This window comes from Miscanthus floridulus, chromosome 19 (genome assembly GCF_019320115.1).
Source record: "Miscanthus floridulus cultivar M001 chromosome 19, ASM1932011v1, whole genome shotgun sequence".
Classification (NCBI taxonomy): Eukaryota; Viridiplantae; Streptophyta; class Magnoliopsida; order Poales; family Poaceae; genus Miscanthus; species Miscanthus floridulus.
Window position 1 is genome coordinate 110,700,337 of NC_089598.1, and position 17,243 is coordinate 110,717,579.

Below are 17,243 nucleotides of genomic sequence, written 5' to 3' on the forward strand. Positions count from 1 at the left end.
CAGCTTCGGGGAAGGAGAAGGAGGATGCGAGGTGCCGATGCGCATAGCTCCAACCGCCACAACAGAGATGAAACGAGCAGAAGGGAGATGCCTGACAGTTGTCTGATTCCAATATGTATTGGGTCGTGTTTTTCGTATCTCGTACTTGACCCAGGCGTATGGCTCCTGCTAACAACTAGCATGTAGCAATGATACGGAGTTCAATTCATATATGTATTGAGTCTCGTTACAACGCATGGGCATTTTTACTAGTTATTATGAGTAAATCTCTAAATCTCTTATCCCATACGAGTTAATGTGGAGTTCGGTTCTTAGACGAATTGAAACATGTGACGTACGCATACGAGTTAGAGTTGGCATAATACATAATTCAGTTTCCAGAAGACAAATTGAGATACATGGCTTGATCGCTGAAAATAAGTCTCTAAGATGTAAGTTGTCTCTAAGATGTAAGTTGCCTAGGTAACCACGCAACAAGCGGAAGGTTCTATTGGATATGTTTGCTATTAAATTATAACGGTTGGCGCGTCTTGATGTAGACCGCTGCTACAATGAGCTCTGAGGAATACCTTCTCCTATGATCCTATCACGGATATAAACTCATCTATATGTGTCCGAAGTCCAATCTACATACAGTTCTAGGTATTGATGGCAAAAGTTTTGAAAAGTCAAATTTAGGGTGCGTTTGGTAGGGCTTTAGATTCTCGCAGAAATTTTTCGGATCCAGATTCTGTGAAGAAACGTTTCTGATGAATCGGAATCACTTTATGAAATTGGTTGGTTGGCAAACTGAATTTCGGGATTCAAAAAAATCGTTTAAATAAAAATATGTTCAGAAAAATTTACGACCGGCGGCGGCGGGGACGACGCTGACGGCGGAGGCCGCTCGCTGCTTCCTACCGGTGGCGACAGCACCACTTCAGGTACCACCTAGACCGCCAGCACCACCACCGCCACGTCCAGTTCGGCCGGAGAACCGCGGCTTCGTGATTTCCATGCATGTATGGCTCCGCCCACGGCGCCGGTCGTAAAAGAAATCACGGAGGAGGAGCTGGAGGAAGACATGGCGAACAAGCTCGAGCATATCAAGGGCCTGGTCGTGGAATTCCGTGGCGACAACCGCAGTGCCTTGGAGAGGTGGCTCTCGGAGCTAAACGTCGGCTGGGTTGTCCACCTCGCCCCCGGAACACATGAATCTTCAGGGAGCGTCGTTGCCTCGCACGGCTTCCAATTTCTTGTCCAGAGCTGGATCATGGCTCTACGTAAGATTGGTGAATCCATCTTTACAAGCCTTGATGAATGGTACAGCCAGAGCCAGAGGCAGGACCAGGATGAAGGAACGAGCAAGCAACCATCTGCTTCTGAATTTGCACAACTTGTCCAAGCAACTGTGCTCAAGATGCTGCCTTTCGTTGACATTGCTGCGGCAAAAACCTCCCATAGGCCGGGGGCAGTGGCTCAGAAGCTCCAGGTACTGATAGACATGCATGACGCTTTTTCCACGGCCTCGCAACATGTCCTGTCATTATTGTCCTGCTATGTACAAGAAGAATGTTCTGACGACAAGATGAGAGAACTCTTGTCAGCAGATCTGACCAAGTTGGATGAGGCCATATGGGATACAGTTGTTGAGATGAGGAATAATACCATGGCCTGGAGCTGGACAGACGATGGCGGTTCAAGTGACATTCACAAGGTCTCAGACTCCATAGTAAGCTACACCGAGGTGCTGTGGGCCAATTGCAAGTCAGTGAATCGCATTTTACATGACGCAGTTCTCCGCGGTGAGTATGATGAGCCTGAGAATGAAAACGCGAGCTATGTCTTCAACCTCATCATGGAGATGGTCTCTTCACTAGAGAGAAAGCCTTCCGCAAAGTTCCCAGAGGAAAGCCTCAGGTTCCTATTCTTGATTAACAATTTCGACTACTTACTGCAGGAGTTTCCCATAATTTGGCGTTTGGATTTTCCTCTGGTGTTGCTCACCCGCAAAATCGATAACTACATAAATAGTTATCTCCTTGTATCATGGGAACCGGTGTTGAAATGCTTGCACGATGCTGCTACACCTCGTTGCTTCACTAGATACTCGTTTCCTCTACCAAAGTTTGAGTCAAAATTTCAGAAGACCTACGCTGCCCAAAAACTATGGAAGGTCCCAGACCCTGGTATGAGGATAAGGCTGCGGAAAGCCGTCATCGACAAGGTCATCCCAGTGTTTACACAATTCTTGGAGGATAACAGCATCGTCACCCCAGGATTCACTCCGAGGAAACTAGAGAAGATGCTAGGAGAGTTATTTGAAGGATGATGAACTAGCGCACTGCGCACCATACAAGGCAAGTTGCCCTAAGTATAGTATTGTCAATACTGCTTCCATTTGCATTGAGTTCACTGTTATGCTTGGGTTTTGGAATAAAATGTTGTTGTTTCCATGGACTGGATCTCTGAAGCACGGTGCGAAGGATAGGGGGAAAATAGCTAAAGCACCACAAGTTTGTTAGTAGTTCTCTTTGTTGTGTAATTGTTGAACATTTTCTATGAAGTATCTGGAACAGCAGTTTTGCAATACAGAGAGAGAGAGAGAGAGAGAGAGAGAGAGAGAGAGAGAGAGAGAGAGAAGACTAGAACGGCAGAAAGCTGATCTGCATTCTGTAATAGCAGCAGTGAATGAAATTATCCATGCAGTTTTAAAAGCGTTGCGGTATATAAGCAGCAGTAGTAACTTTGGTGGTTCTGATTTTGCAAATGAGTTGTTTGTTTCCCCCTAAACCTTACTCTGTTCTGCTCTATTATCCGCATCAGGAGAGGAGATGTATGTGAATTTTGCACTGACATAAAGGGGAATAGTTGTTGGTTATATCTTAAGAAACATGCTAAATTTGAGTGCCAAGTTAGCCGACATCCTCGTATACATGTACAGGATCTCGCAATGTGTGAGCGCTCCTGTACCGATTACGACAACAGAAGAGGAAAACCAAGAATGGGTGAACGAACCAGACTATAAGAAGTAAACGGGCCGATGGTCCAATGTGAAGGTGACTGGGCCAGAGTGTCCCTATAACCTGTGTGTGGGTTGTTGTAAACTGTTTTTTTTTATCTTTTTTTTTCTTTTTTGTGAAAAGTGCTATTGTAAACTTGATATACAATTTGGACGCAGTCACAATCAATGAAGGCACAGACCAGAGGAACTGGCCTGGAATGAAAAAATAGAGATTGGGGAATGCGTAATTACCAGAGTGCTGCTGGCTGCTGTCATGCACTCATGCTCTCCGACACCACGGCACGCTGAGCACGGAATGCCAACCAAATTGTTGATGTGGCACCACGAAGGATATGTAGAGCCAAAAATATACAAGAGCACTAATGTGAACAAATCAGTGACGCTACCTCTTTCGGTTTCAAATACTATAAGTTAAGGAAGCGCCGATTATAATATTGAAGTGCAACCAGGAGGATTTTGGATGTCTTTACCGTGGTCTTCTTCCATGGTGACATCACCCGTGTTTCCTTCAGAAGCGCAGAGAAATCTCTTTGTACCTATGCAAATGGGCATTTGTTCGAGTCGTCGCGCACATTAACTCCTCATCTGTTAGGTTGCTACTTGTCTGTTATTTCGGATGGACGATCCCATATCTTTATATACTGTTTTAACCTTTTTAAAATATTTATTAGTCCTTATCATTTTTTTTCAAAAAAATGATCAACACCGCGTCATGGACACCTTTGTGGACTTCTTGAGGTTGATTCATTATTTTATTAAATTGAAGCAAAAAATTAAAATTTCATTTGCATCGCTCTCCAGATTGATCGGTTGATTCCAGCCACGTGCGTGCGTCCATCCCCAAATTGAATGGCAGGTTGCAAGTAGATGTCTAGCACTCTAGCTCGCATGGTGCCGGTGGATGGATGGGATCGAGGGGCAGCGGTGGGCAGGACACCGATGGCGGAGGTGGTTCGCTGCCTCCTACTGGTGGCGACAACACTTCAGATACCACCTACACTGCCGGCGCCACCACCGCCACCCACTATGTCAAAAAAGCACATTAGTGACGCGGAAGAAAACACGTCATTTATATTGCCTCTTTGATGTGAATAAATCAGTGACGTGTAAAAACTCGTCACTAATGTGAACACATCAGTGTCACGTCTAGCCCAAATGCGTCAGTGATATGGGTCATCAGTGACACATCTAGCCAAAAGTGCGTCACTGATATGGGTCAACAGTGTTGCGTCTAGCCAAAAACGCGTCACTGATATGGGTCACGACAGAGAAGGGGCGGTGGTCGCGGAGGAGGATGAGGATGAGAGGTGGCGACAACAGAGCAAGGCCGGTGGAGGGGATGACAGGAAGAGACGAGAGGGAGGCGATAGGTTCTAGGCTTGAGTTCTTTAACCAATCTTCATATTTTTTCAAGTCCGGGTCCGATAGGAGTGACGTGTTTTCTCCATACGAGTCTCAGATAACACATCTGGTTAGCAGTGACGCTTCTAGTTAAGACATGTCTCTGAACTAGTAATTAGTGACGTGTTTTGTTCTTTGAGCCTGGGCGACAACTAAACACCGACGCGTATTGTTTACCCAAATCACTGATATTAAATTAGTGACGTGTTTTAATTCCATATCATTGATTAAGGTATCTCCTTTTGTGCTGTTTTGGCATAGTGACCTCCGATTCAGACGGAGAACCACAGCCTCGCAATCTCCATCCGTTCACGGCTCTGCCCATGGTGCCGGTCGTGGAAGAAAACGTGGAAGAGCTAGATGTAGCTGAGGAGCTCGAGGAAGACAGAGTGAATAAGAATTAAACAATGAGCCCATCAGCCGAACCCGTGCGATGCACAATTTTTGGCGTGCGAAATTTCGCCAAAAACACTGTGGTGCCCTAGCCCGATTAGGGCACCAATCTCAAGCAGGCACTATGGGCTTCCAAAACTATTAAAGCTGCCCTAGTTTCGATCAGTAGAGAGGGAGATAGAGCAGTGCCAAAATTGGTTTGTCAAACGCGCACCAGTTCATGAACCGACCCAACACAGCACATTCTATGGGATTTTGAGCATGATTTTCGGTGGCTAAAAGATTGTGAAACATGTAACCAACTAAACAAACTCAAAGATGATAGTTTATACTTCAAAACAAAGCAAGGTTTCACTTAAGTGCTAATAAAAAATCAATTGAACACAGCATGCCAACATTGCAGTGCCACTCAGTTTCCAGACTTAGGAAATTTAGCCTAGTGAGGCCGAATTGCATTTTAGTTTCAATTTTTGAGACCCTAATGAAACTATCAAGCTACACATTTCTCACATAAGCAAATGTTCATTTTAATATACTAAAATAGAACTCCAATTTTGATAAAAATAATTAACCCAAGTTTTACATAATTTTTGCTCAAATAAAATCATTTTTCAAGGCATGAAATATTAAGGGCACATCACTACTTATCCATTTTCTAGAGTTTTGGCATAACATTTATACATAAACAAAAAGCTTAATCAAACACTACAACATTAAATGAAGGATTATTATGATGCTCCTGACATGATTAAGCATTTTTAATTAAGCTTAACCCGAGGGTGTTATAGAAGGTTTGCTTGATCAGCTCTTTGTTCCTGCCACCACTCGATGTGATGAGTTCTGACACCGTAGACACTTGCGGATCATCAGGCAAGACGATTGGCTTCCCATCAAAGTGGTTTGGGATCCATCTGTCATGCCAAATGTTTGTCGAGCTCCCATCACCATTCTTCTCAAGAGTCCTTTCTACAGCACCTCTCTCCCTGCTAGGATCGCACGCCAAGTTTGGTTGGCGTGTTTTTTCCTAGATGCTGTCAAAACATCCGTATCATGGTAATATCGTCCTTTTAAAACCCTCGCACACAATGAGTTTGGGTTATCGATCAACCTCCATCGTCCCTGCTTCCCCAAAATTGCCCGATTAAACATCCTCAAGTCTTGGAACCCCATCCTTCTAGAAACCTTTGGACGAGTCAACGGTTCCCATCGCTGCTAGTGCATATGCCTATTATTAGCGGAATTGCCCCACCAATAGTTCGAGATCACTGTCTTCATCTTTCGACAAGTATCATTAGGAATTAGAAAGCAACTCATTGGGTAGGTTGGTACTGCTTGTGCAACCGATTTCAACAGAACCTCCCTCCCTGCGCAGCTCGCTTCCTTTCCACATACTCCACGCCCCTACTAGCTTCTTCAGTCTTGTTGGCATGTACTCAAAAGCTTCTTTTGTTGAGCACCCAAGAGCTGTAGGTAGACCCAAATATTTCTCCGGCGCTTCCTTTTCAATTTGCAATATTGATCTCACCTCCACCTTGTCTTTATCATGACAGTTGGAGCTAAAAAGTACAGCTGACTTATCCTTGTTCACCAGCTATCCAGACCCTTTGCTGCAAAAATTCAGAATTTCCTGAAGTTGACTAGCCCCCCTTCACGAAGTTTCAGAGAACACAATGCAATCATCTGTGAACAGAAGGTGCGAAATCCAAGGAGCATGAACAACAACACTTACTCCCCTAGAGAAATGCACTGGACCAATTGACTTCAGACCGGAAAGACCCTCTGAACATAAAAAAACAGGTACGGGGAAATAGGCTCACCTTGACGTATACCCCTCGTAGGTTTGAAGGGGCTGGATAGGTGACCATTAAGTCATTAACCCGCACTGAGAAGGATCCGTAGTGACACACCTCATCACAATTGTCACAAAAATTCTCCGAGAAACCCTGTTGAAGCATCATACCTTGTAAATATTCCCACTCCACCCGATCATAGGCATTTGCTATGTCAAGTTTGACAGCACACGCCCCCATCTTCCTCTTCAAGTAGTGGCTGCATTCATAAGCAACAAGAACATTGTCTGTCATTAGCCGTCCTGGAACAAAGTTACTTTGTTCTGCAGAGATAATCTCATCCAGAAAAAACTGAAGTTTGTTAGCAAGAACTTTAGAGCACAATTTATATAAATGACATTACATAGAGAGATAGGCCTGAAGCTCTTGAGATTTTGCGGGTTCTTAATCTTTGGAATGAGCACAATCGTCGTTTGATTAATTCCTTCTGGCATCTGCACGCCATTCAAAAAATTTAGAACAACATTCTTAACACTTGGCCCGACGGCCGCCCAGTGAGTCTAAAAGAACCCGGCCGTGAATCTGTCAGGCCCCAGGGCTTTGTTGGCGCCTAACATAGAGAGAGCCCGGTCGACTTCCTGAGTACAGTGCATCGAGAGCATCGTTCATAGCAGTTGTAACTCTGAGTCGGCACATGAGCCAACACCTCCTCAACAGACAGCTCCGGTTGGACGGTGAACAACTCCCTGTAGAAATTGTTCGCCAACTCTTCTATGTCCTTCTTGTCGGTCATTAGAGCACCTTTAGAAGAACGCAAGGCATTGATATGGTTGATTTTCACCTATTCTTTTGACCTCGCTTGAAGCAGTTTTGTGTTCTGATCGCCATCCTTGAGCCAGGAGATCCTCGACCCCTGCTTCTCCATAATCCCTTCCCTAGCTAGAAGTTCAGCTATGCTGGACATTAGCTGCTTCTCGCACCGTGATGGTCCAGTGCAGATAGACAGACTACGTTCATCCTCAAGACCTCAAGGTCCCGGCGCAGCCTTGCCAAGTCATTCCGAACCAAGCCAACAACTGAGCGCTCCCACTCCTGGAGAGATGACTGCAGCCTCCGTAGCGTAGACTGCAACTGGCTCATGTCCTGGACGGCTGTAGCATCCCCCCCAGGTCTCCTCTACACATAGGTAGGGTCCCGACGCCACATATTTTCATACTTGAAATTTCATCTCCTTCTACCTCTGGTTCTCCGACCACGTCAGCACTCTATGATCAGACAGCAGTGATCAGATTCAGTCGTTTGCACGTGCCAAACCTTAGTATCTCTGAACATATCAGTAAAGGCTGTATCAACAAAACCTCTGTCGAGACGAGTTTTGATGTTGTGATCACCCTGCTGTCGATTGTCCCACATGTGTATGGTAATCCAATAAATCCAAGATCAGAAAAATCACACGTACTTACCACGTTCCGAAATCCATCCATCTGACTTTCGGATCTTGCGTCCGCGCCATCTCTACGCAGGAAACAAATCGCTAGAGCAGCCTCCGTCGGTTTTTACAGGTTATTACCTCTAAAAACAATTTTACCCAACTCTAAAATACACCCTCTGGTTTTTTTTCAAGGGGAAGGGGGATTATTAAAACTCGGCACAGTACATCCTCAAATTACATATGAAAAAAATCTAAAATAAAAAATACACAATATTCTATCCAGATTCTTCCATCTTCTTCTTCTTTCCCAATGACATCCCTCAAACGTTGGAGTCAAATTGCAGTCCTTATACCAAATCCAACGACCAACCCCAAAACATTGGACATGCCGCAAGCTCCAACGCTTCAGAACCAGTCCAAAACGTATCTAAATCGATGAAAGAATATCGGCAGTTACATCGTCAGAAGCAGCATAGGATGCAGATTCATCATCTTCAAACCTTGATTTTTCCTCTCCACGGCCAACCATGATGAGATCGATGACCCGGATAGCTGTCTTCGTTGGGGTGCCTAGAAGCACCCCTCTCCTTGAAGATAATGGCCACAACTTGGCCATCTGCCGTTGAAATCGACGCCTACAACGACGATCTCGTCGTGGCAATCATCGAAGTCATCGCAGGAAACACGGTCCCGGCGGAAAAATCATTTGATTTCGCTGAAAGATTTATTTAGACTAAACCCTAAGCAAATGAAAAAAATACAAGAAATTAAAGAGATGAGTCCTCTCCCCTTCTTATCTCCGGTAGACGCACCGGAGAGGAAGAAGGAAAGGAGCCCTAGGTGCAGCGACGATGGCGAGGATCAGGAGTTGTGGCGTGGTGGCAGTGATAGCCCTACAGTGCCTTCTTAGGCCCTGTTTGTTTCATGTGACTAAAGTTTAGTGATCTGGTTTTGGCTCATTTTAGTCACTAAATTACAAATAAGGTGACTAAAAAATGACTAAACTAGTTTAGACCATTAGTCCACTGAGATGAAGGGGACTAAACTGGGAAAAGGACACCCTCTGCCCTCTCATTAATGCCCGAGGAGCTGCCGCTGAGCTCCGTCCATAGCCTCTCTTTCGCCTTCCCCGACATCGCAGGGACCGTGCCCGCCGGCCATGGGGCCGCGCGCTGCCGGCGCCCTCATCTTCTTCTCCGTCGACGCCTCCACTTCCTCTCCTCCGACGGCGGCGGCGCCCTCATCTCCTCCTCCGTCGACGCCTCCACTTCCTCCCCTCCGACAGCGGCGGCGCCCTCATCTTCTCCTCCTCCGTCCCTCTCCTCTTCTCTAGAAACGGCGCGGGCAAGGAGGCGGAGCATGCCCTTCCGTCGGCAGCGGCGCCCCTCATCTTCCCCTGCCCTTCCCTCGCGCCACCGGAGAGGAATCAGGATGGGGAGGGCTCGGAATCGCTGGATCTGGCTGGCTGGGATGGTTCAGCGGCGGGTGGAGCGGTCGTGCGGGGAGCGCTGCTGGATCTGGCTGGCGAGGGAAGGAGACAAAGGAAGAAGATAAGAAAGACATTTTGATCTTTGTTCATTAAGATCATTAGTCCCTGGATCCAAACAAAAAATTTGAAAAAATGACACTCGAAAGATTGACTCTCGATTACGATGACATTCGGTTGGATGAAGTGAGTTTATCTGTGTCTATAAATATGGATCCAATGTCAAATCTACCCACGATCTATGTTTTGAGTCCTATTTTTCCGAATCGCCCGATCAAACAGGTAGACTAAGGGGGTGTTTGGTTCTTTAGTCGCTCCTAAAATTTATGTCACATCGAATATTTAGATGCTAATAAGGAGCATTAAATATAGATTAATTACAAAACTAATTACATAGATGGAGGCTAATTTCCGAGACGAATTTTTTAAGCCTAATTAATCTGTCATTAGCACATATTTACTGTAGCACCACGTTGTCAAATCATGGACTAATTAGGCTTAAAAGATTCGTCTCGCAAATTAGTCGCAAGTTATACAATTAGTTTCGTAATTAATCTATGTTTAATACTCCATGCATGTGTCTAAACATTCGATGTGACAAGAATTTTAGGAGGAGGTGAGGTAACCAAACAGGCCCTAAGTGGAACGAAACTAGCCCTTATTTACCTAATTAGCTACGCTGCCGGCTCACCTTTCATCACTGAGGCATGCATGCCGCTGTCAGCAATATCGCCAGACTTGATTCCTCGGGCACGCTGCCACTGGCAATATCGCTGGGCTCGACTCCTTATTCACGCGATTTTTTTTAATTTTAACATTTTTTAAAAACTAATTTTAAATCTAACACGGTTGGTTTTTTTCTTTTAAAAAAACTAACATTTTTGGCCGCGCCTATTGCCCTGACACGGTCAAATGCATGTGCCGCGTCATGTATGGTGGCGCGGCAGAGGGCTGACGTGGCGGCGACCGGAATTGCGACTGTTGACGTGGCAGGGGTCTACTGCGCCACCAATCTTGGCACGGAAAGGGATGATTTGACTGGTCGCAATAATGCTACTACGCTCGGCTGCAGTGCAGTGTAGGTGCAGATGTAGGTGCAGGTTTCCCATTTATCGCAGTGCAGTGTAGGTGCAGGTGCAGGTGCAGGTGCAAGTGCAGTCTGCTCCGCTCGGCTGCAGATTTCTCATTTCCCTTGTGGTGCATGCACTGCATTTCCATGAACCCACTGCATGATTGGTCTGGTCAGTCTTGTGTTAGGTCCAACTAGAGCTGGGTCTGTCATCTGTGTGTGTGTGCATGCATTCATTGTGCTTGCTCAAGGGTTAGGGGGTGTTTGTTCCGGGGACTAATTTTTAGTCCATGTCACATCGGATGTTTGACACTAATTTAGAGTATTAAATATATTCTAATTACAAAACTAATTACACAGATGGAGACTAATTTACGAGACGAATCTATTAAGCCTAATTAATCGATCATTAGCGCATATGCACTGTAGCACCGCATTGTCAAATCATGCACTAATTAGGCTTAATAGATTCGTCTCGTAAATTAGTCTCCATCTGTGTAATTAGTTTTGTAATTAAAATATATTTAATACTCTAAATTAGTGTCCAAACATCCGATGTGACAGGGACTAAAATTTAGTCCCCGGAACCAAACACCCCCTTAGTGTGTGTGCAAGAAGAACACAGAACTGGCCGGCTGGTGGTGGATGCGAGAGGCTTTTCGCTGTCTGTCGCTGCTGCTTGTATCCGTCAGTCATCCGTGTGTGGTGTGCCTGCACTGCCTGTGACGACGAATAAGCGCAAACGTATAAGCGCGCATGGATTTCAAAATCCAAAATTTGTTAACTTTGACAAAAAAACAGTCTAATCACATGAAGAAAGTTTGTGCTACAAAAAGTTGCTGCATTAGATTTACATAAAATTTACCAACCTGCATAATTTCACAGCACCACCAAACTTATAATTTCACAGCACCTCCAAACTTGTTCTCACCGGCCGTGCGGAGAGACTTTCATAAAATTTACCAACCTGCCACTTGTAAGTGGAGAATACCGGTTCATCTTTTCTCCATCCTACACACCGACAGAAAGGAGCCGTGGGACTTCTCGCTTCCTCGACATGCTCCTAGTGGGACGGTCATCCGGTCAGCCTGGCCTAAACCTGACCCAACTTGCAAAATGCTTAGGTCTAGCCATGGCCACGAGCCCGCCCCGGGCAGCTCTCCGCGTGTGAGAGCTCCTCCTCGAGCAGCTTCGTTGTGGTCGCGACCTAATGAAGTCAACCTGATGGGTGGTTAACATGTGGGGTCTGGTGCCGGTAGTTTTTCCAAAAGGAACAATTGTTCAACCAAATGGCTTTTGTCTTTCCCACAGACCAGAACTCATACAAGAACTTTTCGAGAAGCCATGGCTCAACCAAACACACCTAACTCAAATTTGGAAGTTGGAACTAAGATCCTTGTTCACATAATGCGGCCTCTTGAATGCCACACGCTCGTACAAGTTATCAGAACGATGGTTTTATCTAGTATAGCTAGCTTTTCTTGAAGCTTCAAGTAACTAATAATAATAAGAACATAAAGATGGCATCGTTTTTTGTTAAGCGCTGAAGCTTTTAGAATTTCATCTTTCTTGAATCTTTCTTATAAATAAAAAAGAACTCAAAACTAGACATCTCGCAATATTTTCATTAAGGGGGATTGGTTATTAATTCTGGCCACAAAAAAAGGACCTTTAATAACTGCTCATTCCATTCTAAATTATAAGTGCTTTTTTAGATACAAATAAAAAGTGTGGCTTCAGTGATCTACAGAAGGACGTTTAAGGTGTATAGGTTGTAACTTCTAGGGGTGTGCGTGTGTGTGATGGTGTGAGTGTGTTGTGTAGAGTACATATATTACAAATTATACACTATGAGTCCAGGCTAAAAAAAGATACAAATAAAAACTAGGTACCTAAAAAAATTATAACAACTCGTAACTTAGACCTCTCCCACCGTACTACACACTTCAGCTTTTTTTTAGCCTGGACTCCTAGTGTACAAGTTGTAGTATCTGTACTCTACACAACTCACTCACACCACTATACACACGCACACCCCTAGAAGCTACAACCTATACACCTCAAACGTTCTTCTGGAGATCACCGAAGCCACACGAGCCTCGTAGACGACAGGCACGTCATAGTCCCATAATAACATCACACGAGTATTTAGAATCTGCACGAAACAAATCTGGAGAAATACCCATGCGACGCCCGTTCGTCCCAACTGGGAATCGAACGTGGGTGGGCACGCTCCACAAGCGGAGACGATGCCACCGCGTTGACAAGTCACGCAGACAAGGTGTCGCTGTCAGTTTGTTCATTTCATTTTCTCCCTGTTCCCATCACAAAAATATCAGGACACCCAACTTGCAGGCCAAGTGGCCGGCGGATCGCACCCACTGGGCCCGCGGCGGGGGCGTTTAGGTCCACGGAATGTGGATTTTTTTGTCAGGGCCCCACCGTATCTTTCTCCTGGCTGGGAGACTTACCAGGTCACAGGCAGTGACAGGCAGCAGCGACAGACAGCGAAAAGCCTCTCGCATCCACCACCAGCCGGCCGGTTCTGTGTTTTTCTTGCACACACACTAAAGGCCTATTTAGATTTAAAAAATTTTGCGTAGTACCCGTCACATCGAATCTTGCGGCACATGTATGGAGTACTAAATGTAGACGAAAAAAAACTAATTGCACAGTTGGGTGAAAAATCGCGAGACGAAACTTTTGAACCTAATTAGTCCATAATTAGACACTAATTGTCAAATACAAACGAAAGTGCTACAGTAGCCAAAATCCAAAAAATTTTGGATCTAAACGGGGCCTAACCTTGAGCAAGCACAATGAATACATGCACACACACAGATGATAGACCTAGCTCTGGTTGGACATAACACAAGACTGACCTCAAGGGAAATGGAAAATCTGCAGCCGAGCGGAGCAGACTGCACCTGCGCCTACACTGCACTACGATAAATGGGAAACCTGCACCTACACTGCACTGCAGCCAAGCGTAGCAGCATTATTGTGACCCGTCAAATCATCCTCCCTTGTCGCGCCATGCGCCGTGGCGCGGCACTGCCGCGCCAAAATCGGTGGCGCGGCAGAGCCCTGCCACGTCAACGGTCGCGATTCCGGTCGCCGCCACGTCAGCCCGCTGTCACGCCACCATGCATGCGCGCGGCACAGGTATTTGGCCACGCTATGGCAATAGGCGCGGCTAAAAGTGTTAGTTTAAAAAAAAACCGACCGTGTTAGATTTAAAATTAGTTTTCAAAAAATATTAAAATAAAAAAAAATCCATTCACGCCACCGCTAGCAATATCGCTGGGCTTAACACAAAACAAATCGGTCACGCCATAATGGACGTAGAAAAATGTTTTAGTTATGATGATGGAACACTTTCATTTAAGCTAGATTTTTTGAGGTAGCATATTGTACGTGCAACAATTTTCTCCAGACGCTAAAACATTTTGTCCTAAACATGGAATATTTTATTGTGGGCCTATAACATTATTCTCTCGAACCTCAAACTTTTTCTCAATAAGATAGAATAATTTTCTCATGGAACCTAAAACATTGTCCCTCTCAATATAATAAAAAAATGTTCTACCTTTATTGGAAAAATTGATCGTCTACATATGTCATCCAGATATTGATATATTTAAGTAGGATCCTTTTCCGAAGTTATTATTGTAATAGATTCATTAGTGAAATCAGAATTAAATTTAAAGGCCTTAGCATTTTTTAAAAGTTTCCAAATTTTTCCACGGGCCATGAGGCCAGAAATTTCGTTTCCACTCAGCTCCACTTAGGTTGCCTTTTTTTTCCTTGAGTGATGATGATTTGAGAATAAAGATCCACTCTGATTAAATTTAGTTTCTTTAGGAATACTCCCTCTATCTCTGAATAAATAGATTTCTAAAGTTATCTTAAGTCAAACTCTTTAAATTTTAATCGAATTTTTTGAAAAAAAAACGTTAAGACTTAGGTACCAAATTAGTATTATTAGATTTATCATAAAATATATTTTTATAAGGTACTCATTTTATGATATAGATGTATTTACTTTTTTTCTATAAAGTTAACTGGCAGATTTTATGAATTGATTTATTTAGAGATGGACGGAGTACTCTGATTAAATTTAGTGATTTGCCTTTTGCGCGTGAGACATTGTGGGCTAGTGCAGCCGCTTTGCTCTCGGCCCAGATAAAAAACACGGAATCCAAACCTGGACCCAAGCTTTGAAAAGGCGACCGTCCCTTAATTTCCTTCCCACCACGTTTTCTTCAATCCAAAGTTCCAAACGCAAACGCCCTCTCCAGCAGTTATAGCTGGGCAATTGGCATCAGTGACGAATCCAGAAAAAAATTTAGAAGGGGCTGAACAAAAGAATATAGACTTTTTTATCTTCTCTTAACCTTAGCCCCTCTTACCTAGTACATGTATGCATAAAATTTTAAAAGATGACTTAGGAAAACTCCACGTGCTCAGAATCGGTGGGTGGGGGGGGGGGGCTGAAGCCCCCCTAGCCCCTCCATGATTGGCATGGAGGTGACGGGCAGGGATGGCGGCCGGGGGCCTTCATGGAGTTGGAGCTACCGGCGCCAAAAGGAGACTGGAACCGAATCCAGTTCCCACACCGTTAGCAGCTCCAGATCAGGTACCATAGTCTCATCAACTACCTACATATCTAGCGCCTCTCGCATGTCCTCAGTCTCTATGCAACTGGAGTTGGAATTGGTATCGGAGCTCAGAGTGGGCATGCCGCATGCCTGGTATCTCTATGGAGTCGGCCTTGTTGCAATTGGACTTGGAGCTCAGGGTGGGCATGCCCTGGATAGAAAGCGACGAAAAGGATGCCGAGTTTCTTCAACCAATAAAGAAGCCCCGCAAAGAAACCGGGGAGTCGTTGAAGGAGAAGAAGATGATGAAGCACATGGAAAACCTGGTTCAGGAATTCTTCCGTGAGCCGTCGGAGAAACGCAGCATCTTAGGCGGCGGTGGCATGGATGCCCTGGAGAGGTGGTTCTCGGAGCTGGGCGTCCGCTGGGTTCTCCTTCTCGACGTGGCTGACTATGCATCTGCGTGGGTACACGGGCATCCTACGATAGATGAGATATGGAGCTGGAGTCGAGCTCTCATAGAAATCATGGAAACCATTCGTCTCACGACGTCTTTCTTTCCCCATCATGGTCATGGCTTTGTGGGCATGCCCGGTATTAATGAGCAAGAGGAAGAGCTTCCTCATCCTGAGAGTGGGAAACATGCTACTACTAGTCTGAAACCGTTACAGTTTGCACTGTTTTCCCAAGAAACCATGTCGAAAATGCTCGTTTTTGTTGATATCATGTTTAGCTATTCTCTTTTTATACATGGGGTAGCATACGTCTATGACTCTTTCATTCCGTGTCTCCATTTACATGGTGCTCTGTCCAAGGCGTTACTGGGGATCAAATTGCAATTCCATTCGACACCCTCTGCACAAGTTGAAAGATAAAGAACGAGATGGTGAGCCTCTTGTCAGAAAAGCAGGGCAAGGCGTTTGAGGCCATATGGAGCACATTAGAGGAGATTAGGACTGGTGTCATTAAGCCAATGGATACTCAGACTCCACAACGATCATCAGATATTCTCAAGGCCACTTATTCAGTAATGGACGACATCAACTTCCTGCTGTGCAATCACTCCACAGTAAACCCATTAGTATCTGAAGCAGCTAGCCTTGGTAAGTATGTGCCTCTGACTGGACTTGGAGAGGCACCACCTTTCATCAGCCTCATCGCAGAGATGGTGTCTTGTCTTGAAGAAAAGCTCATCACCATGTCACAATTATTCCTGGATCAAGGGCTCAGCTTCTTGTTCTTGCTCAATAACTTGAACTTCATATGGGAACAGCTCGAATACTATTATATCAAAGTCGATGTGGCAGCCATCACTCGCAAAGTCGATCACTATATAGAGAGTTATATACAGGTGTTGTCATGCTTGTTCAATCCTACACCACTGTACCTGGTGACAAAGTACTCCCCATTGTCCAAGTTCGAGTCTGAATTTCAGAAAACCTACACAACCCAAAAGCTATGGAAGGTCCCAGATCCTGAGCTTAGGAAATGGCTGCGCAAATCTGTCATCGAAAAAATAATTCCAGGCTATACAAAATACATAGAGGATAGCAAAGTTACCAACCCAAAATTCACTCCCCAGGAGCTGGAAGAGATGCTGCAAGAGCTGTTTGAAGGATGATGAATAGATTGCAACACGGAGGACAAATAAAGTCACCATAGGTTTCCATTTGTGTTGGCATTCTAATTAAACTTTGTTGCTTGAAATGGCTGTATATGAAGTAGGAAAAAATTTGAAGCACTGCAAAACTTCATTTGGCAATTTGTATCTCCTTGTGCTATTCATTTCTGAATAAATGTTGAGCAGCCGACGGCTGTATGTATGTAATGTACCTTGTGTTTTGTAGGCGCTTGTACCAACAACAGTGGTGTTTACTTACTGATCTTCTTTTTCTCTTTTTTTTTTTCTAAAGATCCGGCATCGGCTTTCATTTACAAGAGGATAGGAACTGTATAGGGTGTGCCATAGGCTCCATAGACTGGACTGCTCGGCACCCCTAAAAAACTACTTGTTCTAATTTACATATCTAACACTCCCTCTGCTGGGTGGCTCCGGTTGTTATCTAG

The 17,243-nt window shown here is 44.8% G+C and overlaps 2 protein-coding genes across 2 annotated transcripts; both read left to right on the forward strand.

Moving 5' to 3' along the window:
• The first annotated feature begins 1,003 nt into the window (after positions 1-1,003).
• LOC136526612 (exocyst complex component EXO70A1-like) lies at positions 1,004-2,311 on the forward strand. Its single transcript, XM_066519224.1, has one exon. It carries the CDS (start codon positions 1,004-1,006, stop codon positions 2,309-2,311), a length of 1,308 nt encoding a protein of 435 aa, XP_066375321.1.
• A 13,011-nt stretch (positions 2,312-15,322) lies between these two features.
• Positions 15,323-16,797, forward strand: LOC136526613 (exocyst complex component EXO70E2-like). Its single transcript, XM_066519225.1, has 2 exons — positions 15,323-15,643; positions 16,048-16,797. Exons 1-2 carry the CDS (start codon positions 15,323-15,325, stop codon positions 16,795-16,797), a joined length of 1,071 nt encoding a protein of 356 aa, XP_066375322.1.
• The last annotated feature ends 446 nt before the right edge of the window (positions 16,798-17,243 follow it).

What these genes read in the sequence shown, in the direction of transcription:
- LOC136526613 (XM_066519225.1), top strand. Translation starts at nt 15,323, where the DNA reads ATGCCTGGTATCTCTATGGAGTCGGCCTTGTTGCAATTGGACTTGGAG. An exon ending in CTGACTATGCATCTGCGTGG is followed by an intron (nt 15,644 to 16,047) that starts GTACACGGGCAT and finishes ACAAGTTGAAAG; the next exon opens with ATAAAGAACGAGATGGTGAG.
- LOC136526612 (XM_066519224.1), top strand. Translation starts at nt 1,004, where the DNA reads ATGGCTCCGCCCACGGCGCCGGTCGTAAAAGAAATCACGGAGGAGGAG.